The 26,304-nt window shown below is 48.6% G+C and overlaps 1 protein-coding gene across 4 annotated transcripts in view; it reads right to left on the bottom strand.

The window, feature by feature from the left end:
* The window catches only part of CIDEC (cell death inducing DFFA like effector c), a 34,676-nt gene extending 8,411 nt beyond the window's left edge, over nucleotides 1–26,265 (bottom strand). Inside the window, exons 1-3 of one of the 4 annotated variants that reach the window (XM_040359014.1) lie at nucleotides 26,108–26,261; nucleotides 15,736–15,815; nucleotides 4,293–4,370 (exon numbers count right to left, since the gene is read on the bottom strand). In XM_040359014.1, the coding sequence (XP_040214948.1) occupies nucleotides 4,293–4,370; nucleotides 15,736–15,815; nucleotides 26,108–26,140 (191 nt within the window). In that variant the 5' untranslated portion in view covers nucleotides 26,141–26,261. Of the gene's footprint in view, nucleotides 1–4,292; nucleotides 4,371–5,573; nucleotides 5,678–15,735; nucleotides 15,816–20,338; nucleotides 20,479–26,107 lie in introns of those variants that run through there. The other 3 variants (XM_040359018.1, XM_040359015.1, XM_040359016.1) reach the window with 3 other exon arrangements.
* Between the last annotated feature and the right edge of the window lie 39 nt (nucleotides 26,266–26,304).

Raw genomic sequence — 26,304 nt, 5'->3', positions numbered from 1 at the left:
CGCGCTTTTACAAGCGTTTCGCAATACAGTAAAACCTTGGTTTGAGAGCGTTTTGTAAGACAAGCTAAATGTTTTAACTACTACCCGACGGCCGTACGACTTTATACGGCCGCGGGGTGGTTCTGAATCTCTAACAGGCCGTAAAAACACGGCCTGCGCGCGCATCCAGCGGCGCAGGCGCGCGCGTCCGACGGCGGCGCACGCGTGCTCGCCGCATCGCTGAGATGCCGATGCGAGTGCCTGGCGGCCGTGATGTCCGCCAGGGACTCGCGATCCCCCGCTTTAAAAGTGCCTCTTCTCTTTTATACCCTGTAAAACAAAATGCTTTGATATACAAATGCTTTGGATTACAAGCATGTTTTTGGAATTAATTATGCTTGCAAACCAAGGTTTTACTGTACTAGCCACTATTTTTTTTTTAAATCCTGACTCGGTTTGTGAGCGTTGTCAAGGATTCAAGCCTCTGGGGTGTGCAGTACCGCATTTGGCCAGAGGTGCGGGGAGCGCAGGTGACATTCGGAGCCGTTTGTAGCTGCTCGGAAACACTCAGTTCCCGAGTGACTCAGAGTGCATCTGAGCGTGTCCGAATGTCTCCGATGCCCCCCCCCCCCCACCTCTGGTTACATGCAGTAATGCATAAACAAGCAGTGCCACTGGAACGGATTATCTGAGTTTCCATTATTTCCTATGGGGAAACTCGCTTTGATATACAAGTGCTGTGGATTACAAGCATTCTTCTGGAACTAATTTGGTTCGTAATCCAAGGTGCCACTGTAACTAGATTAACGAATCTAAATGAAACAATTTTTTTCGGCATGCACACGTCTAATACAAGGTCTCACCCTGCTCTGCACATGCTCAGTTGCTTGTTATTTTAAAAAGGCATTGTGCCCATTTCCTGACATCCTAAAGATTTACTGCTGCTCAAGGCTTCTGTAATATGGCAGCCTCCAGCAAGAAGAAACAGAAGCAATTTACAGCACACACTTCTTTTGGTAGCAGAATTATTAATGTGTAATGTATGTTCCTTGCTAATGAACATCATTTTTTTTTTATCAAGTTGTTTAAAATTCCACCGAGAGTGGCACACAAAACACCATCAGGAAAAGTGAAAACCATCAGAACCCTTGGTCATCATAATCTAGCTGTCCATCAGCCTGTGTCTGTGACAGTTCTTCTTTCTGGGAATATTTCCCAACTCCGTCTGTCCTTTGTCCTCACTGCACACGGATTGTGACTTTTGGTCAGAGTAGGAGTGAGTCTCAGACATTGCCAGTGAATTGCCAAACATCGGGCTGTCTGACCAGCAAAGTAAACCAAAGGGAACCGGGCGATCAGCACAAACCATGTACAGTACTACAGTCAGAAACAAGCCCCTCAGAGGCGTTGCTAGGGGGGTGCGGTCCGCACCAGGTGACACCCGCTAGAGGGGTGACAACAGCCCTATACCACCCCAGCCTGCCCTGTACCCCCCCCCCCAAACAGCCCTGTACCACCCCAGCCTGCCCTGTGCCACCCCAAACTTTCCCATGCCACCCCAACTTGCCCTGTGCCACCCCAACTTGCCCTGTGCCACCCCAATCTGCCCTATACCACCCCAACCTGCCCAATGCCACCCTAACTTGCCCTGTATCACCCCAACTTTCCCATGCCATCCCAACTTGCCCTATGCCACCCTAACTTGCACTATACCACCCCAACCTGCCCTGTACCACCCTAACTTGCCCTATACCACCCCAACCTGCCCTATGCAACCCTAACTTGCCCTATACCACCCCAAACTACCCTATATCACCCCAACATGCCCTATACCACCTTAACCTGTCCTATAACACCCCACTACACCAACCTGCCACTATACTACCCTAACCTGCCACTATACTGCCCTATACTATCATTTACAGGGGCTGGTTTGGGATGTGCCCCGTGCATGTGCGCTGCCTGCTTGGTGCTAGGCAGCCTAGACAGAGGGGGGTGACACCATGTTTTACCGCACCGGGTGACACCAGCCCTAGTGACGCCACTGAAGCCCCTGACAATAATATGGTGACTGCATTAGTTTTCTTTTTTTCAGACTGTTCAGCGGAGGCCAACAAAATGTGCGCCAGATGGTTGTCTTGAGAATCCACAATTATTTTGCTCCTGAATAAGTTGAAACAACAGGAAGATAAAAGACAGCCACTGCTTTTTGGCGGGAAAACAATCCCCCTTTATTGGGGCTTAAAGTGGTTCTAAAAGGCTTTTTACCTTCATGCATTCTCTTCCTGGGTCCTCCACCGCCACTCCTGGCTCCTCCCCTCTCACTGAGTGACCACCATAGCAAGCCACTTGCTATGGGGGCACTCATGCAGGCTGGCTGCTGAGCCGACTCTGTGTCCATAGGCAAACAGAGTGCAGCACCCCCTTATACGTCTCAATCCAGCGTTATGCACACCAGCAGCGGCTCTTTCTGCTCACTCCATCCTCCTAGGCTCAGAGACAACAGCAGGAGCCATTGGCTCCTGCTGCTGTCAAATCACAGCCAGTGAGGAGGGGGTGGGACAGAGCCAAGCTCTGTGTGTCTATGGACACACAGAGTCGACCTGGGAGCAAGCCCACATGAGTACTCCCATAGCAAGCGGCTTGCTTTGGTGGCCACCCAGCAGGTGGAAGAGGAGCACTGGAGGGGGACCTGAGAAGAGGAGGATCGGGCCGGGGTTGATCTGTGCAGAGACACAGAGTCCCAGAAAAAAAGGGGGACGCACGAGAGAAAACAGGATAAATCATTGGAGTGCAAGATAAAATGTTTTGATTTGTGCATAAAGGTTACAGTGTATATACCTCTTTGGACAGATACAGTGGATATGGAAAGTATTCACCCCCTTAAATTGTTCACTCTTTGTTATATTGCAGCCATTTGCTAAAAGCATTTAAAGTACATTTTTTTCCTCATTAACCACTTAAGGACCGCCTCCTGCACATATATGTCGGCAGAATGGCACGGCTGGGCACAGGCACGTACAGGTACTTCGCTTTTAAGAGCCCAGCCATGGGTCGCCGGCGCGCACACGCGACCCGGTCCGAAGCTCCGTGACCGCGGGACCTATTCGGAGCTGAAGAACGGGGAGAGGTGTGTGTAAACACACCTTCCCCGTTCTTCACTGTGGCATATATCTGATATAGGGAAAGACAATCAATGACGTCACACGTCCAGCCCCGCCTACCTACAGTTAGAAGCACATATGAGGTCACACATAACCCCTACAGCGCCCCCTAGTGGTTAACTCCTAAACGGCAATTGTCATTTTCACTTCCAATTTTTCTTCACTGACCTCAGAACCTTCTCTACTCCCAATTGCCACAGTCCAGCCCACCTAAAATCTGAAAGACAGCAAGTGGGCCCTTTGTTTTAGAAAGTTTGGAGACCCCTGAACTAGATGGTAGATGATAGACAAAAGGACCATACATCTAGTTCACCTCTGGAGTAAACCTGCAGGTCTGTTATATAAAAGGGCAAAGAGCAATGATAATAAACTGCAATTACCAAAAGCAACTAGCATTTACCGTATTTATCGGCATATGCCGCGCGCCGGCGTATAGCGCGCACCACAAGCTGAGGAGGGAAGTTTAGGGAAAAACTTACATTTTGGATGTCTTGCCCGGCGTCCATCGGCGGCCTTGTCCGGCGTCCGTCGAGCCTTGTGGGTGTCCATCTGCGGCGGGGGTCCGTCGAGCCTTGTGGGTGTCCATCTGCGGCGGGGGTCCGTCGAGCCTTGTGGGTGTCCATCTGCGGCGGGGGTCCGTCGAGCCTTGTGGGTGTCCATCTGCGGCGGGGGTCCGTCGAGCCTTGTGGGTGTCCATCTGCGGCGGGGGTCCGTCGAGCCTTGTGGGTGTCCATCTGCGGCGGGGGTCCGTCGAGCCTTGTGGGTGTCCATCTGCGGCGGGGTCCGTCGAGGGGTTGCAGCGTCGTGTGTTCGAATTTGGCACGCTGTGCAGAGCCGGATTTCCTGCGCACTCGGCTTCTCTCGGCTGCGGGAGTGGCCGAGCCTAGCGCGCAGTACACTCGGCTCGGACAATGTCGGAGACAGCGGGGTATCGGCGTATATCGTGCGCCCGCGATTTTTTCACAAATTTTAAAGGGGAAGAAAGTGCGCGGTATACGCCGATAAATATGGTACTTATGGAAACCAGATGATTGAAAAAAATTGGATCGCTGAGCCTTCGACACGGGGCTATGCCTTGCTGAACAACTCTATTAGATATGATAGAATTTGGAAAAAGTGGAAATACATAACAGAAAGTTATATTCTTACTTGGAAAGAGATCTGGGGGAGAGGAGACTCAGTGACTTCATGGCATATTCCATATTTGTAAGAACGATCTGCTCTTCTCTGAAAGAGAAAATGGAATTTAATATAAATAATCTTAGATTGTAAACTCCTTGGAGGGCAGAGACTGATGTGAATGTACAATATATATGTAAATTGCAATAGCTGGATTCATGTAGAGCGCCGCAACTTTAAGGCGGCGTAGCGTATCGTATTTACGCTACGCCGCCGTAAGTTAGATAGGCAAGTACTGTATTCACAAAGTACTTGCCTCCTAACTTACAGCGGCGTAGCGTAAATGTGGCCGGCGTAAGCGCGCCCAATTCAAATGAGGATGGGGAGGCGTGTTTTATGTTAATTACTCGTGACCCGACGTGATTGACGTTTTTTACGAACGGCGCATGCGCCGTCTGTGTACATATCCCAGTGTGCATTGCGCCAAAGTACGCCGCAAGGACGTATTGGTTTCAACGTGGACGTAAATTACGTCCAGCTCTTTTTACGGACGACTTAAAATTTTCAAATTTCAACGCGGGAACGACGGCCATACTTAACATTGGCTACACCACCTAGGGGGCATGTTTATCTTTAGGCGGCGTATCTCTTACAGAAATGGTGTATCTTTACTGCGACGGGCGCACGTACGTTCGTGAATAGGCGTATCTAGTGATTTACATATTCTACGCCGAACTCAGCGGAAGCGACACCTAGCTGCCAGCCTAAATATTGCACCCTAAGATACGACGGCGCAGGCTGTCGTATCTTAGCTAGGTTTAAGTGTATCTCAGTTTGAGAATACACCTAAACTTAGGACGGCGCAGATTCCGAGTTAGGTCGGCGTATCTACTGATACGCCGGCCTAACTCTTTCTGAATCTAGCTACAAGCGTCATTAGGCAGCCAAATCCTCCCGGGGCTGAAGTGGTAAGAAAAAGGTTTTGTGATACTTAAATTTCATCTTTAAAGTTTTTAGGTTTTTAAAACGCAATTGAAATTTCTGTCTCTTCACAAGCATTTCAATATTTTCATTTAACCAGACCGACTACAAATAAGCCAATTCCAAAAATATCATTTTGTAAAGATGTAGCTGCAGGCGGTTCATATAAAATACGCAAGTCATCAGGGTGGACAATCCAGTTTTCCCAGCCGAGAACCACAAGAAGCAAAAGATCTGTCCGTATGTTCCCACCTTTACTACAATCTATTGGTAGCCTTATAATAAAAAGCAATTTCTAACCTAGTAGAAGCCAGTATTCAATATACTTACTCATTGACCATTGTATCAGATGTCTGAGAAGTTCACAGGAAACTTGTGTAATGTAAATTGCGACAATGTCAGGCTTTATATCCTTTCTCTACTCGTCATCGATTACATCACAGAGTGTGCAAAGTCTCCGCCACCGAGTCACTTCTCCAGCTCCACCCAAAGTGGCCCAGTACATAGAGAGGGCAAGGTCTGCTCTGGTGAGGGTTCATAGGTGAATGACGACGGTTTATTAGTCACTTGTCAGATTACACACTCATGTGATACGTTTTTTTAAAATATCACATGCTGTAATGTTATAGGAAGACTCCAGCCAAAGAGGAAAACTTAGGGCCAGATCCACGTAGGGATGCGTATTATTAGGCAGGCGTAGCGCATTGTAGTTACGCTACGCCGCCGCTACTTTCAGAGGCAAGTGCTGTATTCACAAAGCACTTGCCTCTAAAGTTACGGCGGCGTAGCGTAAATCTCCCAGCGTAAGGGCGCGGAATTTAAATGATGAACGGGGGGGCGTGTTTTATGTAAAACAAGCTTGACCCCACGTAAATGACGCTTTTTCGTACGGCGCATGCGCGCGCATGCTCAATATCACGTCGGATTTTTCAAATTAAAATTACGCCCGCTCAATGCCTAGACGACGTGAACGTAATTTACGCAAAGCCCTATTCGCGAACGTTTTAAGCAAACAACGGAAAATTCTACGCTGGCCCGACGTCCATACTTAACATTGCATACGCCTCATAGAGCAGGGGTAACGTTACGCCGAAAAAAGCCTTATGTAAAAAAAAAAACGCCGGGCGGACGTACGTTTGTGGATTGGCGTATCTAGCTAATTTGCATACTCAACGCGGAAATCGACGGAAGCGCCACCTAGCGGCCAGCGTAATAATGCACCCAAGATCCGACGGCGTACTAAGACGTACGCCAGTCGGATCGAGCCCACATTCAGTCGTATCTTGTTTTGTGGATACAAAACAAAGATACGACGGGGCATCTTAGAAATTACGCAGCGTAATTTCTTTGTGGATCTGGGCCTTAGTGGGTAATATGCAGGGGTGGACTGACAACTCATGGGGCCCCCGGGCAATAGAAGATTATGGGGCCCTCGGGCTTACAGATGGCCACCATGCCAGGAGGCAGTGCGGAGGCAGGGCAGCTAAAATCTCAGGATTTTCACATCAAAAGCATGTCGGTTTTGGACATATCAGGGACAGATGTAAAAAAAAAAACACAGATTTTTACATACTGTCCCTGGTTTTATTGAGCCTGGCAAACCTGATGGGGCCCCCTAGTGGCATGGGGCCCTCGGGCAGTGCCCGAGAATCCCAATGGTCAGTCCGCCCCTGGTAATATGTCTCCAGAAGAACATGGAGACCATAAGGACATTGATTTGGGGTCTGTCTCCTCCATGTACAAAGGTGTGCGACTACAGCCTCGTACACACGATCGAAAATTCTGACAACAATTGTGTGATGGACGTGTTTTGTCGGATAATCCAGCTCTTTAACGCCACCCTTTGGGCAACTTCTGCTAATGTTGTGTTATGGTTAGCATTGGCAGGGCTGTCTTTAACCACTTCATCACTGGGCACTTAAACCCCCTTCCTGCCCAGACCGATTTTCAGCTTTCAGCGCTGACGCATTTTGAATGACAATTGCGCGGTCATACAACACTGTACCCAAATTATATTTTTATCATTTTTTTCCCCCACAAATAGAGCTTTCTTTTGGTGGTATTTGATCATCTCTACAATTCTTATTTTTTGCGCTATAAACAAAAAAATACAAATATTTTTAACTTTTTGTTATAATAATATCCAATTTTTTATTTTTTTTTTTTATATTTTTTTCCTCAGTTTAGGCCGATACGTATTCTTTTACATATTTTTTTTACCAAAATCGCAATAAGCGTATATTGATTGGTTTGCGCAAAAGTTATAGCGCCTACAAAATAGGGGATAGATTTATGATTTATTTTTTACTAGTAAATGGCGGCAATCTGCGATTTTTTTTGTCAGGCCTGCGATATTGCGGCGGACATATCTGACACTTTTGACAAATTTTTGGGAGCATTCAGATCAGGGCAAACAAACCTGCTCCCCTCACTCACACCGAGGCCGCAGCGGGGATTGGCCAGCAGGAGAATAAGGAAGACAATAGCTAATAATTACGGTATACGCTATTGTCACACAACTGGGTAGGCTCAGGGCGCAGTGCTTCCACCCTTTTTTGAAGCCAATTAGTACAGTGTTTCTCAACTCCAGTCCTCAAGGCGCCCCAGCGGGCTTTCCATTATTTTACACAGGTGATTTGATCAGTTTCATTGCCTTAGTACCGTATTTATCGCGGTATAACGCTCTCCCGCGTATACCGCGCACCCCTAAAGTTGCCCCGAATCCTGTGGAAAAAAAGTTTTTTTTTGTACTTACAGTTTTGGTGTCTTGCGCGGCGTCCATCGGTGGCCTCGTCGGGTCCGGCGTCCGTCTGCGGCTTCGGGTATCCTCTTCGTCGGGTCCGGAGTCCTTCTGCGGCTTCGGGTGTCCTCTTCGTCGGGTCCGGCGTCCGTCTGCGGCTTCGGGTGTCCTCTTTGTCGGGTCCGGCGTCCTTCTGCGGCTTCGGGTGTCCTCTTCGTCGGGTCCGGCATCCTTCTGCGGCGTCGTCCCGGCGTCCTCCCTGCTCGTTTCCCGCGCCGAGTTTGAATACTGCGCCGACATATACAGAGCGCAGTACACTCGTGTATTGTCGGCAATGCTCGGCAACTCTCGCGCTGACGTCCTGTACGTCCAGGACGTGAGCGCGGAAGGAGCCGAGACTGCCCGACTATACCCGAGTGTACTGCGCTCGGTATATGTCGGCGCAGTATTCAAAACTCGGCGCGGGAAATCGGGTATCGGCGTATACCGCGCACCCACGATTTTGCCCTGATTTTCAGGGCAAAAAAGTGCGCGGTATACGCCGATAAATACGGTAATTACCACAGCTGTTTCATCTGAGGGAAATCCTGAAATCATGACCTGTTGGAGCACTTTGAGGAATGGAGTTGAGAAACACTGAAAGAGCCTCAGGCTCTAATCATGTACAAAAAAACAAAACAAAAAAAAAAACCACACCCATTGAAATCCATGTGTCCGGCGCCCTGCATGTAGATTAGGGTCGGGGGCATGGATTAAGGGCGGCGTTCCTTATGGACGGACCACCACTGAAACTGACCAATGTATGGGCTGCCTAAGAGGGGTGTTCCCCTCACTTAGGGGGAGGCCCCCTCTAATTTCCCATTGTGTTTAGAGACAGGAAGCCAGGGAGAGTCTACCCAAAGACAGACCCCCCCTACGAAATTGAACAGGGGGTTTGGCCCAACCCTACTCAGGGCAGCCATCACAAATTTTGGGGCCCCTTACACCAGGGCTCGACAAATCCCGGTCGCCAGGTCGCCATGGCGACTAGAAATAGGGTCCTGGCGACTTGGCTTGTGAGCTGGCGCCATCTGGTGGTGAGCCGTTGGCATTACAAGTTATTAGCACCAGATGTGTAAGCTGGCGCCATCTGGTGGTGGCCGTTGGTATTACAAGTTAAACAGCAATTCTAATGTAATTTTTACTGCCATCTTCTTCCCTCTAATTAGAACCCCCAAACATTATATATATTTTTTATCCTAACACCCTAGAGAATAAAATGGCGATCGTTGCAATACTTTCTGTCACGCCGTATTTGCGCAGCAGTCTTACAAGCGCACTTTTTTTGGGAAAAAATTACACTTTTTTTAATTAAAAAATAAGACAACAGTAAAGTTATCCCCATTTTTTTTAATATTATGAAAGATAATGTTACGCCGAGTAAATTGATACCCAACATGTCATGCTTCAAAATTGCGTCCGCTCGTGGAATGGCGACAAACTTTTACCCTTTAAAATCTCCATAGGCGTTGTTTAAAAAATTCTACAGGTTGCATGTTTTGAGTTACAGAGGAGGTCTAGGGCTAGAATTATTGCTCTCGCTCTACCAATTGCGGCGATACCTCACATGTGTGGTTTGAACACCGTTTACATATGCGGGCGCTGCTCACGTATGTGTTCGCTTCTGCACGCAAGCTCGTCGGGACGGGGCACGTTTTCTGGCTCCTAACTTTTTTAGCTGGCTCCTAGATTCTAAGCAAATTTGTCAACCCCTGCTTTCCACAGCTTTAGGCAGGGCCCCCCTGGAGCAGAGAAAAAAAACTGGAGGGGGGCCAGCCGGGCCTGTAAGGGGCCTTGGGGACCATCTGGCCCCTTACAGGTGTAATGCAAAAAAAATAAAAAACAGGAGGGGGACCATCGGGCCCCTTACAGGTGTAATGCCTGTACCCCCCTGATGGCAGCCCTGACCCTACACAATCCAAAGCAAAAAAATAAAAATAAAAATGGATTTAGAGAATTCTGAAAGCTTTTTAAAGCTTGACAACAATGGATCAAATAAGAATACATTCACATCCTGAGCAGCTTTAGGAATTTAAGTTTAAGTCACCTAATTAGCTATGGATAATGTTATGGTGACCTCAGGATGAGAGTTATTTCAAGGTGTAGAAGAAACATAATTGCATGCTTATTCTAAAGCCTTCATTGATGGATTAGACAAACTTCATCTCAACCAACCTTTCCCAGAGGCAAGTATTATCTTTAGGGTACAATGTAAGGTGTCTCCTCTATACCCAAAGGCCCCTTTCACACGTGCGGACCGTATGTCCGCTTTTTTATCCATCCGTTTGCAGATGAAAACGGGACATACATTGGTCCCTATGTGATTGCGGGTGTCAGCGGATGAACTACAGGTCCCAGGATGAACCAGTGAAATCTATGGGGGTCACAAATTTTATTTTATTTTTTCAGGAAGGAGGTGGGGGGGATTTTGTCCCTGAATGGCAGTTTGGAAATGTGGTCACCCTAGTACAGGATAGGGTCACTTTTTTTTTTTTTTGGAGCTTGTAAAGCATTGCTCCAGCGATCAGCAGATTGCTGGTGCCATGCAGGTCTCCTTTAGGCCTAATTCACACTGGTACAATTTGAGATGCGATTTGACATCTCAAATCGCATCTCAAATCGGCGGCATTTGCCAGCAATGGCACCGTCCTAATCGGTGCGATGCCACATCTGTGGCGCTGCACCGATTTCAAAAAGTAGTTCCTGTACTACTTTTTGCGATGTCTCTGAAATCGCGGCCAAAATTGGGACTGCAAGCGGAAGTGAAATCGTGCGAGTTCAGCTGAACTCGCACGATTTCACTCCCGCAGCCCAGTGTGAACCTGGGCTCAGATCTATTAGTATATCCGTGCAGGGCCAGATTAAGAACATCATGGGCCTGGTGCTGAGGATTTTGGTGGGGCCTTTTAGGCTGCATTCACACCTCCGCGACAAGTAACGCCGCGTACGCGGCGTATTTTGCCGCGAATAGTGTAACTTTTTTTTACAAATCCTTCCTATTGCTTTGTATGGCCGAACGCCAATGCCGCCTGAAAAAAAGGGTCCGGGACTTTTTTTCATGCCGCAGGTGTACGGCGTCTATGAGATGTGAACCATCTCATAGACAGCAATGGGAATTCTCCCCTCCAGCGGCACGAGCGGCCGGCGTCGGGCGTTTTGTCGCGGAGGTGTGAATGGGGTGTAATAAATAATAAATAAATGCGTGGGAATGACATGAACACAGCCCAGCCAAGGGAAGTGACCAAAGGCACAGAACCCAGAAGGAAGACCGGGTGAAGATGGAAGTGTCCAGGCCCCGCCTGATTCATCGCAGCACTGGAGGGCTCAGTCTGAAAATTGAAGTGTACACTAATGTGCTAATATGCTGTGCATACTTGTACGTTGTGGCATAACCTACCCCAGGGCCTCTAAAAAGTAGTAATGTCAGGAAAGTTTACTACCGCTTTATTATCACAGGATCCCAGGAGCCTCTCATGGGGCCCCCTACTGACCCGGTGGACGGTGGCCCTTGGGCAGTGCCTAAGTGCACAGTTGCCAACATTTAAAAAATATTTTCAGGGCCACTTTTTTATATAAGTGCTATATTTAGAGTAGCTGAGATCCCCGATGTTCCTCTATACATCATAGTAGTAATCACAAAATGAAATGAGTACTAATAATGGGGCAGAACAAATTTGAGAACTGATATTTCCTTTAGTTGAACTAACAAAAGTGTGTCCATTCTAGAGCTGGTAACATTGAGGATATTCAGTATAATTTTAAAGAACTGTTTTTGTGGGTAAGCGACATAGGGGAGGAGTATGGATGGTATATATGTGGGAAGTATGTGCAGGTGAGGGAGAGGAATGTGGAGGTTCTAACAGTGGGCACTATGTACAGGAGAGGAGTACAAAGGGTATGGAAAAAAGCACTATGTACAGGAGAGGAGTGTGAAGGGTATGACAATGGGCAGTATGTACAGGAAGAGTGAGGGGGTATGACAGAGGGTAGTACGTACCAGAGAGAAGTGTGGAGGGTATGATGGGGCAGGATGTACAGGAGAGGAGTGTGGAGGGTATGACAGTGGGCAGTATGTACAGGAGAGGAATGTAGACGGTATGATAGTGGGCTCTATGTATAGGAGAGGAGTGTGGAGGGTATGACAGTGAACACTATGTATAGGATAGGAGTGTATGACAGTGGGCACTATGTATAGGAGAGGAGTGTGGAGGGTATGACAGTGAGCAGTATGTACAGGAGAGGAGTGTGGAGGGTGCGACAGTGGGCACTAAGTACAGGAGAGAAGTGTATGACAGCAGGCACTATGTACAGGAGAGGAGTGTGAAGGGTATGACAGTGGGTACTATGTATAGGAGAGAAGTGTGGAGAGTATGACAGTGGGCACTATGTACAGGAGAGGAGTGTGGGGAGTATGACAGTGAGCACTATGTACAGGAGTGGAAGGATATTTAGGGACTGAGTAGTGGTTAAGCGGGTCATACATGGATTGAAATTACGCCAATTATGCAGAGACCAGCCATAGTCAATCTATGTATGGGCTAGCTGGTTTTACACAAGTCAATCTATTAATCAACTTGAGTACAACCAGCCTGTTTTTTTTTCTTAAAACAATCAGTGCTGCCAGCTAAAGTTAGCAACACTGATCATTGTACGCACTGGCAGAACACAATAACACTGCAGGAGCGATTCCCCCATCCACAGGTCAGCAGGTGAGAGGGTGTGTGGGGACAGGCTGGGGAGAGATACTAGTCAGTGGCTGGGTAGGCACTGGTAGTGTCAGAGCCAGATACACACAGGTTACATACGCCACGATCGTTAGAGCGAGAACAATAATTCTAGTACTAGACCTCCTCTGTAACTCTAAACATGTAACCTAAAAAAATGTAAAGCATCGCTTAGGATACCAAAAAAAATTGTGCTAACTTAACTAACTAACTGTTTTTTTAATGAATGAAACATTTTTTTCCAAAAAAACATGTTTGAAAAATTGCTGCGCAAATACCGTGCTAGAGCTGCACAATTAATCGTTAAAAAAATCGAGATCTCGATTCAACCCCCCTGACGATCTTCAATGCAGAGTTTGCTGATTCTTTCATATAACAAGTGGGGAGACTTTCTGCTGTCAAAAGAAAATATCTGGGCAGTCTGCCAAGTTTTTAACAGGAAACATTGTAACTGACACTTCCTTCCTAAGATCAAAGGGATACACTTCTGTGTGTAAAGAACAAATCTGGGCAGTCTGCGAAGTTTGTAAACAAAATGAAACATTGTAACTAACTAACATTGTAACTAAATTTAACCACTTAAAGTCCAACACTTGTTTCTTAAGTTAGAAAGCAATATTATTTGCTAGAAAATTACTTGGAACTGCCAAACATTATATATATTTTAGCAGAGACTCTAGGGAATACAATGGCTATTGCTGCAATATGTTATGTCACACTGCATTTTCCCACTTCAATGAATAATAAAAACCATAAAAACAAAACAGTGAAGTTAGCCCATTTTTTTATTTTTTGTTGTTTTAATGTGAAAGATGATGTTACGCCGCAACAATCGTGAGAGAATCGTGATCTATCTTCTAAGCAAAAAAATTGCAATTCTCATTTTAGCCAGAATCGTGCAGCTCTGTACCCTGAGTAATATACAAATAATTATTATAAGCCCTGTGATCCTATCAGTCTGCTGCAGTGTGTCAGCTTGTATTTATATTGGCCGCTCTGAATGTAGCTTCTGACAGGCTGTGCAAGCAGGCCGTATCTCCGGAGCCATAAATGATAGCCGTCCCATATTTTAAACAGTTGTGGGGTAGCTCTTCCCATGCCTACCCCCAAATGTGGGGTTTCTGTGACCTCTGATCATTGAGCTACAACCCCCCAAATTCGATCTTAGAAAAAAAAAAATCTTAAAAAAAAAAAAAAAAAATTTTTTTTTTTTTTTTTTGGCAAATGGGCCTATCTTGAGAAAGGGGCCTGGAGCTGCAGCTCCATCAGCCCCATTGTTAATCCGGCCCTGTATCCGTGTGCCGTACATCCCATATGGGCAGGAAGATAAACCGACAAAGAAGAAATCAATGAACTACCACGACGCTCTACAGCGCTGCGAATGAGCATTGAGAACTACAAACCGACAACCGCAAAAGGATGCCACGGCTTGTAGTTCATTCACACACACACAGCTGTGAGAAGGACTGACGAGGCCACGTGGGCGGAGCCCCGCATGGCCGCGCTGATTCTAAAAAGGGGACAGCTAGTACGGGAAACTTCATACTGTACTGCTGCCACAGGGAGGGGGAAATCAGGCGGCAGCTGCAGCATTGGGTACATGTTACATGTTCCCAAAAGGTGAACTTATCCTTTAACCACTTGAATACCGGGCCTATTTCTGACACTTGTTGTTTACAAATTAAAAAAAAATCTGTATTTTTTGCTAGAAAATAACTTAGAACCCCCAAACATTATATATATTTTTAGCAGAGAACCTAGAGAATAAAATGGCGGCCATTGCAATATTTTATGTCAGACTGTATTTGCACATCGGTCTTTCAAACGCAATTTTTTGGAAAAAAAAAAAAATACACTTCAGTGAATAAAAAAACAAAACAAACAAACAGTAAAAGTTGGCCCAATTTTTTTGTATAATGTGAAAGATGATGTTACGCCGAGTAAATAGATACCTAACATGTCACACGTTAAAATTGTGCACACTCGTAGAATGGCGACAAACTAGGAATCCCTACTGTGGAGCTATTGGGCCAGATCCACAGACGAAGTACGCCAGCGTATCTACTGATACGCTGGTGTACTTTCAAATTTCCCGCGTCGTATCGTTGTTTTGAATCCTCAAAACAAGATACGACGGCATCTGGGTAAGATCCGACAGGTGTACGTCTTCGTACGCCTTCGGATCTAAGATGCATTACTTTGGCGTCCGCTGGGTGGCGTTTTCCACGTCGGGTATGCAAATTAGCGATTTACGACGATCCACGAACATACGCGTGGCCGTCGCATTTTCTAACGTCGTCTGTAGTCGGCTTTTTTGCGGCGTATAATTAAAGCTGGTATTTTGCGGCGTATAGATAGAATTGCCATGTTAAGTATGGCTGTCGTTCCCGCGGCGAAATTTGAAATTTTTTCTTTTTTTGCGTAAAAGGCATCCGTGAAGAGGGATGGACGTAACTCACGTCTAAGTTCAAAAAATGACGTCACTTCGCGCAAAGCACGGCGGTAAATTTCTGAACGACGCATGCGCATTTCATTCGGCGCAGAGACGCGCTTCATTTAAATGAAACCCGCCCCCAACCCTGCCCAATTTGAAATCCGACGCCAGAAATACACTACGCCGCCGTAACTTACGCGGAACTAAATGTATGTGGATCTGGCCCATTGTGTTGTTCTGCATACTGGCAGAACACGACTAGTGCTAGCAGCTATAGCCATTTTTCAGTAATCGCTTGCAAAAAATCCGACCAGCTAGTTTTACTGAAGTCGACCCATCAAATCAACATCAGGACAACCAGCCTGCCCATGGATGGATCAAATCTTGGTCGGTCCCTGCTGAACCGGCCAAAAATTCGATCCATGCCCAACTTTAGGATGCTAAAAGACATGTATGGGCATTCAGGAAGAAATCTTCTAAACACGGCAGAGGGCTCTGTAAAGTAGCAAGGTCAGCAGAGGGGGGAATTGGCTGTAAAGTATAAATAACTCTCACCGTCCAACTTCTCTTCCACCTGTTGAGGACCCCCGACTGACCCCCTTCTGGATCCCAGCAGCCCGAGATACGACTTCTGTCTGAGAAAAAAAAAAAAAAAACGTGAAACCAAATAATGAAATCGATAAAACTGTTGGAGGGTATTTATCATTATATTCGTCTTGTTGTTCTCGTTTGAAGGACAGACCACTATCAGAGAGAAAGTGTCTGATCTATAGACAACATTACTAATCCCTTTAAAGACAGAGCAGTCAGCCTTTGTTTAGCCTGTAATGGGTGACAGCAGATGTGAATGGGATGTTCTCCGCCTTGTACACAAAAAAGGCAGAGTGTCGGGTAACACAACTACTGTACAGGGAGGAGACAACCGCAATTCCTAGTAGCTCAGGTTTCAGGTAAAGCCTAAATTTCAAGATAAGGATCACAATCATCAGATGTATTCTTCTTGACTATTGGTGTACTTTGTGTATTTCTCCCAGATCTGTACATTCAGTGTGAGACTTCCTGTAATAAAGACCGCTCACTGATGCTCTCTCTCTCTTTGTGCAGGATGACTGGTCTTGTCGCCGCCCCCTCCTGTAGTTTCCTACAAGCAGCCTGTAGTGGGTGGAGCCTGCTGGGCTCCTCACACAATTCTGCTCTCTGCACAGGCTATGTACACTACAGTGATGATCACCCCACTACATTTAAATGCATATATTGTAGGCTGATATCTTCTGTTGCTATTCAGAAATATCGTTTAACCCCTTTGGAGCCGGTGTCTCCCAGCCCTTAAAGGCCCCGTACAGACGACCGGATCGATCCGCTGAAAACGGTCCGCCGGATCGTTTTCAGCGGATAGAACCGCTGCGACCGCTGCCGGATTTCTGTCCGATGGTTGTACACACCATCAGACAGAAATCCGCGCGTAAACAATACGCGGGGCGTGGCTGCGCCGTCGCCCCGACGATGACGCGGCGACTTGGGCGGCCCTGGAAGTTCAAAGCTTCCACGCATGAGTCGAATCAGTACGACGCATGCGAGGGATGGCGGTCGGTCGGACGTGTCCGGTGAGTCTGTACAGACGACCGAATACGTCCGGCGGACAGGTTTCCAGCGGACAGATTTCTTAGCATGCTAAGAAATTTTTATCCGCTGGAAACTGTCCGATCCGCGGGACAATTGTCCGCTCGGGCCTACACACGACCGGATCCGTCCGATGGAACTGGTCCGGCGGACCAGTTTCAGCAGATCGATCCGGTCGTGTGTACGGGGCCTAAGGGGTTTAGAATGCTGGGAGGTGGGTTTAGGATCATGCCTCCCGCCGTGATTGGCCGTTACAGCGGTCACATGATATGAAAGCTTTCCGATTGCAAGGAGGGACCAGGGGCTTTCTGTTAGCCACTGGTATCTGTGCTGGGAGCGCGTGCGCTCTTAGCGCAGGTGTATTAGCACTAATACACGCAAATATGTGGCGTCTTGGTGCCAAGGCCCACCTGCTGAGAGGCCGCATATTTGCCAAGGTTAAAATTAAAACGTTTTTGTGTCCGGAGTTCAGCTTTAAAAGAATTATCCAATGAAGTAAGGGGTTTGTCTGGGCAAAAAAAAGAAAACAATACTGGCACATTTTCCCAATTTTTTTTTTATTTTTTTTATTTATTTATTTATTAGGAGCCCCCTGGATTTCACAAGATGAGTAGGGATTTTTCACCGTTTGCATAATTTTTAGAACATGGGGAAATGCGCATGTATTTTACAGTTATGTACTGCATATTTATATTATTTAGACCAGATACACGCTTTTTTTTTTTTTTTTTAATTAGGTCATACAGAGTCTGCAGCCATATAAACTCTAAGCCAACCATAAATAATTCCTCAAGCCCCCCCCCCCCCCCCCAATTATTCTGCACAGCTGACAGCTTCATTCCGCTGTGTCTAATTTGTGGATTTTTTTCACATATTAGGAAGTCTCTTGACTATAATGACTAATGGCCTGTACACACGATCCGAATATCGGACGAAAACGATCGTCAGAGGAAGAAATCGTACGATTTTCGGATCGTGTGTGCACTACTTTCGAGAGCCGATCATGACAGTTCATCCGTTTTTATTCGATCGGACAAGCACGAAAATTTTCCTCGTACGATGTCAGATCGTATGATTTTCGTTTAGTCAGTATAGTTGTCGTCCGAAAATACACTACAAATACATTACAACACGTGACACCACTTCCGAATTTTTTTTTTCTGTCGTTCGAGAATTTTCGTGACTTTATTAACCTATTTAATTTTACTTGCGACTATTAAGCGGAAAAAGTCATACGATATTCGGATCGAGCATAAGTCTTAAAATAGCTAGGAATGTTACAGACCAAAAGGTCACATGGATTGCTGATATAGGACTACCTGGAGATTCATTTTTTATATTTACATATTACCGGAATGATGGATGAATGAGATAAAATAAAACTAAAATATGTTATTCTATCTCACTTATAGGGATTTTGGGTGATTAGCGTCCCCATCACAGCCCCCCCCATACATCAGTGTCCCCATCACAGTCCCACCCCCCATACATGAGTGTCCCCATCACAGTCCCACCCCCCATACATCAGTGTCCCCATCACAGTCCCACCCCCCATACATGAGTGTCCCCATCACAGCCCCCCCATACATCAGTGTCCCCATCACAGTCCCACCCCCCATACATGAGTGTCCCCATCACAGTCCCCCCCCATACATCAGTGTCCCCATCACAGTCCCTCCCCCAATACATCAGTGTCCCCATCACAGTCCCTCCCCCAATACATCAGTGTCCCCATCACAGTCCCTCCCCCAATACATCAGTGTCCCCATCACAGTCCCACCCCATACATCAGTGTCCCCATCACAGTACCCCCCCCATACAGTGTCCCCATTACAGTCCCCCCCACAGTCCCTCCCCCCATACATGAGTATCCCCATCACAGTCGTCGTCCCCATACAGTGTCCCCATCACAGTCCCCCCCACAGTCCCTCCCCCCATACATGAGTGTCCCAATGACAGTCCCCCCCCCATACAGTGTCTCCCCATCACAGTCCCCCCCCCCATACAGTGTCTCCCCATCACAGTCCCCCCAGGACAGGTATGTCTTCTGCGCTTAGACGCTTCCCTGACGGGTCAGTATTTGGCGCATTACAAATACAATAAATCAATCAATCAATCAATCAATCAATCAATCATCACAGTCCCCCCATACAGTGTCCCCCATCACAGTCCCCCCGCAGTCCCTCCCCCCCATCACAGGTCCCCCCTCCCATACATCAGTGTCCCCATCACAGTCCCTCCCTCACACACATCAGTGTCCCCATCACAGTCCCCCCTCACATACATCAGTGTCCCCATCACAGTCCCCCCCATCATACATCAGTGTCCCCATCACAGTCTCCCCCATCATACATCAGTGTCCCTATCACAGTCCCCCCCATCATACATCAGTGTCCCTATCACAGTCCCCCCCATCATACATCAGTGTCCCTATCACAGTCCCCCCCCCCCCATCATACATCAGTGTCCCCATCACAGTCCCCCCTCACATACATCAGTGTCCCCATCACAGTCCCCCTCACACACATCAGTGTCCCCAATCACAGTCCCCCCCTCACATACATCAGTGTCCCCAATCACAGTCCCCCCCTCACATACATCAGTGTCCCCATCACAGTCCCCCTCACACACATCAGTGTCCCCAATCACAGTCCCCGCATCATACATCAGTGTCCCCAATCACAGTCCCCCCCTCACATACATCAGTGTCCCCAATCACAGTCCCCCCCTCACATACATCAGTGTCCCCATCACAGTCCCCCCCTCACATACATCAGTGTCCTCATCACAGTCCCCCCCATCATACATCAGTGTCCTACCACTCCATCAGTGTCCTCATCACAGTCCACCCCATCATACATCAGTGTCCCCACCACAGTCCACCCTATCATACATCAGTGTCCCCACCACAGTCCACCCTATCATACATCAGTGTCCCCACCACAGTCCCCCCATCACTGTCCCCCCCCCATCATACATCAGTGTCCCCCCCATCATACATCAGTGTCCCCATCACAGTCCCCCCAATCATACATCAATGTCCCCACCACAGTCCACCCATCATACATCAATGTCCCCATCACAGCCCACCCATCATACATCAGTGTCCCCATCACAGCCCCCCCATACATCAGTGTCCCCATCAGAAGACACAGACCAACTTATCTAAATCCTATACACACAGTGAGGATCTCCTAGCAGGCCATAGCTTGGAGACTTCTTATCTACAAGATACCTGCTACTGTTTCAAGAGCAATTGAAAATGACTGATCACCCAAACACTATATGAGAGAGATAAAACAGTCCTAAAATATGTTATTTTAATTCATCCAATCACCATTCCGTATTGAATGTTTGTAGCATTTTCCATATAAATGTTCTGTACATGGCGAGCCTTAGAGGGTACTAATAATAGACTGCCACATTAAAGGGGGTGCCAACATAACCCCCATCAGGGGTACCTGTCACGCCTCTTATAATAAGCACTAATATAGGATTCTCTTTACAAAGTAACAATAATAATAAGAGAAGTACTCACTGAGGATGGATTGGAGCCAGTCTGTCCTCCTCCAGCTGGCTATCAGCTGTTTCCCATTACCTGGCTGGGGAGTTTTGTGTATGAAGTGTCCCCTCCCCTCCCCTTCCCCAAACTGCTCAACTGTAATGAGTGATCTCAGGTCATGACAATACAGTCCCCCCCCCCCCCCCCCCATCAGTGTGGAAATAAACAGGAGGAGAGGTCAGTAGTCATTAGTCCATCTCTGCATTGAATTCCTGCTTTATTGCCACAGGCTCCAGCCTATCCCCCACCCCCATCTCAGCCTGCTGTCACTATCACATGGTGCAATGGCTGCACTCCTAGCTCAATCACAATTGCATCATCAATGCTGTACAAGTGGCACGGGCTGCATGGGTGCCAGGTGCGATCAGCTGCTGCGCCAGGGTTGTAGGGGAAAGGTCACCGGGATCTAACGACTGCCATGCCCTTTGGTTACACACACACACAGAAAGATCTGGATTGGTCAGATCATAGGGACGGCCTCTTTAAAAAGTGAACCTGTCAGGCTCCATATGCAGCAGTGTTGCCAACCTACCAGATTGAGATTTACTGGCACGACACCCGAAATTTACTGGCACAGTCACGTTTTTACTGACATTTCACAAAAGTTACTAAATTACATTTTTAGGTGCAAATTTCAGTATTTAGGCTACAAACAAGTACGCTAGGCAAATAGCAATGTGATTTAAGGTAGATATTAAGGTAAAAAAACATATTTTTGTTATTTTCGATATAAGGGCAAATTATTTAGTCACATCACCCCCTGCCTCCATCCCCCCTCTGCCACCAACACCCCCTGCCTTCACCCCCCTCTGTGGTGCCACAATCTCCCCCTGCCTCCAATCTCCCTCTGCCTCCAAACTCCCTCTGCCTCCAATCTCCCCCTGCCTCCAGTCTCCCCCAGGCCCCCTGCCTCCAATCACCCCCTGCCTCCATCGTCCCCTGCCTCCATCCCCCTCTGCGGTGCCACCAACAACCCATGTCTCCATCCCCACCCTCTGCGATGCCACCAACACCCCCTGCCTCCAATCTCCCCCAGGCCCCCTGCCTCCAATCACCCCCTGCCTCCATCGTCCCCTGCCTCCATCCCCCTCTGTGGTACCACCAACAACCCCTGTCTCCATCCCCCACCCTCTGCGGTGCCACCATCCCCCTCTGCGGTGCCACCAACACCCCCTGCCTCCAATCACCCACTGCCACTAACACCCCCTGCCTCCAATCTCCCCCTGCCTCCATCCTCCTCTGCCACCAACACCCCCTGCCTTCACCCCCCTCTGTGGTGCCACAATCTCCCCCTGCCTCCAAACTCCCCCTGCCTCTAGTCTCCCCCAGGCCCCCTGCCTCCATCGTCCCCTGCCTCCATCCCCCTCTGTGGTACCACCAACAACCCCTGTCTCCATCCCCCGCCCTCTGCGGTGCCACCATCCCCCTCTGCGGTGCCACCAACACCCCCTGCCTCCAATCACCCACTGCCATTAACACCCCCTGCCTCCAATCTCCCCCTGCCTCCATTGCCCCCTGCCTTCACCCCCCTCTGTGGTGCCACAATCTCCCCCTGCCTCCAAACTCCCCCTGCCTCTAGTCTCCCCCAGGCCCCCTGCCTCCATCGTCCCCTGCCTCCATCCCCCTCTGTGGTACCACCAACAACCCCTGTCTCCATCCCCCACCCTCTGCGGTGCCACCATCCCCCTCTGCGGTGCCACCAACACCCCCTGCCTCCAATCACCCCCTGCCACTAACACCCCCCTGCCTCCAATCTCCCCCTGCCTCCATTGCCCCCTGCCTCCATCCCCCTCTGCGGTGCCACCGCAGCCACCATCACCCCCTGCCTCCAATCTCCCCCTGCCTCCATTGCCCCCTGCCTCCATCCCCCTCTGCGGTGCCACCGCAGCCACCATCACCCCCTGCCTCCAATCTCCATGTGCAGTTCCAAGCCGAATCGATCTCGGCTATTTTTACTGGCACTTTCCACAACCACTGACATTTACGAAAGGGGGGGGGGGGGGGGGGGGGGGGGGAGTGCCAGTTTTTACAAACTGTCTGTAAAAATACGGACGGTTGGCAACACTGATATGCAGCCAAATGCATTTTTTAAAGCAGAACTGCATGTATGCGAGAATATACATCATCCGCTGACAAATAAAATATTAGGAACCAGTAATGTGAAAATTAGAAAACAGCTCATGCCGACGTCGGCTCAACCCCAACGGCCTCTGACGGCTTGTTTTCCCCGCAATCCCTGCATTCAGTGTGCAGTACCGCACACGTTTGTCATTTATTTAGGCGCATTTGCGGTGCATTTTCTTTGGGCATTATTTTATTTATTTATTTTACCTGGCATTTACACGCATTTGTGGTGTGTTCATATTAGGGTGACCACATTTCCAAACTACCATTCAGGGGACCCCCCACCCTCGTTCCCAAAAATCAGCTTGTGCTGCAACGAATCATGCCACAGTGATTGGACACAAGAGGCGGGATTTATGATTTCTCCAATCACAATCAGGGGGCGGGGATTGTGCTCCTCCAGGCATTCCCGGCCAGGACAAGTACTGTTAGTGAGCAAAGCGGTGATGTGGTGGCCTTTTTTGGGGGGATCAGATTGGCCCGGGGGGGGGGGGGGGGTGTCTGTGTCAGTTTTATTCCGGGACACTGTATTGTCCTGAAATGAATGTGCCCGGGACAGCCCGGGCAACGTGGTCACCAGTGGCGGCTGGTGCTCAAAATTTTTGGGGGGGCGCAAACATACGAAAAAAAATAAATAAAAAAATTGCAGCCTTACTGTGCCCATCAAACGCAGCCACTGTGCCCATCAAACACAGCCACTGTGCCCATCAAATGCAGCCACTGTGCCATCAATTGTCGTCACTGTGCCATCAATTGTCACCACTGTGCCATGCCATCAAATGCAGTCACTGTGCCATGCCATCAAACGCAGCCACTGTGCCATCAATTGTTGCCATTGTGCCCATTAATTGTCACCACTGTGCCATGCCATCAAACGCAGCCACTGTGGCATCAATTGTCGCCACTGTGCCATCAATTGTCGCCACTGTGCCCATCAATTGTCACCACTGTGCCATGCCAAAAGCAGCCACTGTGCCATCAAACGCAGCCACTGTGCCATCAATTGTTACCACTGTGCCCATCAATTGTCGCCACTGTGCCCATCAATTGTCACCACTGTGCCCATCAATTGTAGCCACTGCGCCCATCAATTGTTGCCACTGTGCCTATCAATTGTAGCCACTGTGGCCATCAATTGTAGCCACTGTGCCCATCAATTGTAGTGTAGTGCCTCCTGAACATCTGTCAGCCAATGCTATAGTACCCTCTGAAAGGCAATTTAGAGCGGATCGCATCCCATAGAGCTCATTCACACTAGCGATCAGGCAGTGGTAAAACCCTGCAGCTGAGCCACACTTTTACTGCTGCCCCCCCCCCCCCCAATGACCGTGGGTGTACACATGCCACACCCACGATGCTTTGTGGCACACTAGCGCAGGGATCAAAGCGGGTGTTGAGGCAATACTGCACCTCCTCACAGCCTGTCAAATGCTCGGAAAAAGCCTTTTAGTACCCCCCCCTCCTTAAACTGCAAGGGCAGGAAATGGGGGTGTTCACAGCCGCAGCAAAAGCTATCCAACATATTCCGATTGCAAGGTGCAAAGCTCGCCAAACGCAACCCATTCAAGTGAATGTGGAAGCACCACAAATGAGCGAATAAACAAGTGTATGTATATTATATATTTTTATATCCTGACTTTTGATGTGATTACTATATGTAGATTCTCGTTCAATAGAAGGCTTGTATCCCAAATGGTCAGCATCCCCTGGAGAAGCCTGGAATATTGGCGAAACATGTTGGGAATTCCATTCAAAAGTGCTGTACAGGGAGTCCCCGAGTTACGAAAACATCCGCTTGCGAACGACTCCTACTTATGGACGGGAGGCTGCGTGGCCACTTTTCTACGGCAGGCACATTCGACGGGACCTTTTCGACGGTGGGCACATCAGACAGAAGCTTTTTGACGGCGAGCACATTAGACAAAACCTTTTCGACGGTGGGCGCATTCAACTGAGCCTTTTCGACGGCGAGCACATTCGACTGGACCTTTTCGACGGCGGGCACATTCGACGGGACCTTTTCTACGGCGGGCACATTAGACGGGACCTTTTCGACGGCGGGCGCATTCAACTGAACCTTTTCGACGGCGCGCACAGTCAAATGGACCTTTTTTCGACGGCGGGCACATTCGACGGGTCCTTTTCGACGGCGGGGGCATTGGACGGGACCTTTTCGGTGGTGAGCACATTCAACGGGACCTTTTCGACGGTGGGCACATTAGACAGAACCTTTTCGGCGGCAGGCACATTCCACGGAACCTTTTCGGCGGCGAGCACTTCAGACGGGACCTTGTAAAACAACGTATCTGCCGCTCTGCGCAACTTTTTACATTATCTTTTGAGATCGCTGTACTTCATTTTGCACCCTAAAAAAATCCCATAAAAATTCCCCAATACCTATTGAATTAAGGGATAGGGTGCTAATAATAGCGGTTTGCCCGTGGTTATAAACTCCAACCCCTCAATTGCGCGCAATGCACGTGCTCGTGGCACGTTTATTTGGCAAAAATGTGGTTTAACTGCCAGTGAGTAGGCATCAGTCTCCTCTGAAAAGCAATCCAGGCATGGATCGCTTTTCAGAGGAGCGATACGTTTAGACGTATGACTAATCCCAGCATTATGGAGGATTTTTGTTCTCCCCCCAGACATGGGCTTTAACCCTTTCCTACTCTATCCAAATTATATATATACTGATGTTTAAACTGTGTTATGAACATGTCTCGTTGCCACTAACAACCAGTCAGCTACAAACAGTGCAGAACAAAAAAATGAAAAAAAAACTACACGAGTCTGTCAGGTTGCTATGGGCAGAGGCGTTTCTAGGGGGGTGCGGTCCGCACCGGGTGACACCCGCTAGAGGGGTGACACCATCCCGTTTTTTTATTATTTTTTTAGCTGACATGCCCAGCCTGCCCTGTGCAATCCCAGCCTGCCCTGTACCACCCCAGCCTGCCCTGTGCCACCCCAGCCTGCCCTGTACCACCCCAGCCTGCCCTGTATCACCCAGCCTGCCCTGTACCACCCTAAACAGCCCTATACCACCCCAGCCTGCCCTGTACCCCACAAACAGCCCTATACCACCCCAGCCTGCCCTGTACCCCACAAACAGCCCTATACCACCCAGCCTGCCCTGTGCCACCACAGCCTGCCCTGTACCACCCCAAACTTTCCCATGCCACCCCAACTTGCCCTGTACCACCCCAATCTGCCCTATGCCACCATAACTTGCCCTATACCACCCCAACCTGCCCAATGCCACCCTAACTTGCCCTGTACCACCCCAACCTTTCCCATACCATCCCAACTTGCCCTGTACCACCCTAACTTGCCCTATACCACCCCAACCTGCCCTATGCAACCCTAACTTGCCCTATACCACCCCAAACTACCCTATATCACCCCAACATGCCCTATACCACCATAACCTGTCCTATACCACCCACTACACCAACCTGCCACTATACCACTTTATACTACCCTAACCTGCCACTATACTGCCCTATACTATCAATAACAGGGGCTGGTTTGGGGTGCGCCCCGTGCGCTGCCTGCTTGGTGCTGGGCAGCCTAGACAGAGGGGGGGGGGTGACACCATGTTTTACCGCACCTGGGGACACCAACCCTAGTGAGGCCACTGGCTATGGGCAACCACATAGCCTCTCCTCATTTCTCTTTGCATACAGAAAGCCTAAAACACGGAGCTGTAGCTGCCTGGAGGAACACAAGTCTCAGCATGTCCTAATAAGACGCTACAGCCAGCCAGGACTCCTAGAACACCCCTCCTCCTCCTCCTCTCCCCTAGATTTATTCGCTGAGCC

The sequence above is a fragment of the Rana temporaria genome, chromosome 7, assembly GCF_905171775.1.
Source record: "Rana temporaria chromosome 7, aRanTem1.1, whole genome shotgun sequence".
Lineage (NCBI taxonomy): Eukaryota > Metazoa > Chordata > Amphibia > Anura > Ranidae > Rana > Rana temporaria.
This window is presented reverse-complemented; position numbering and strand designations above follow the sequence as displayed.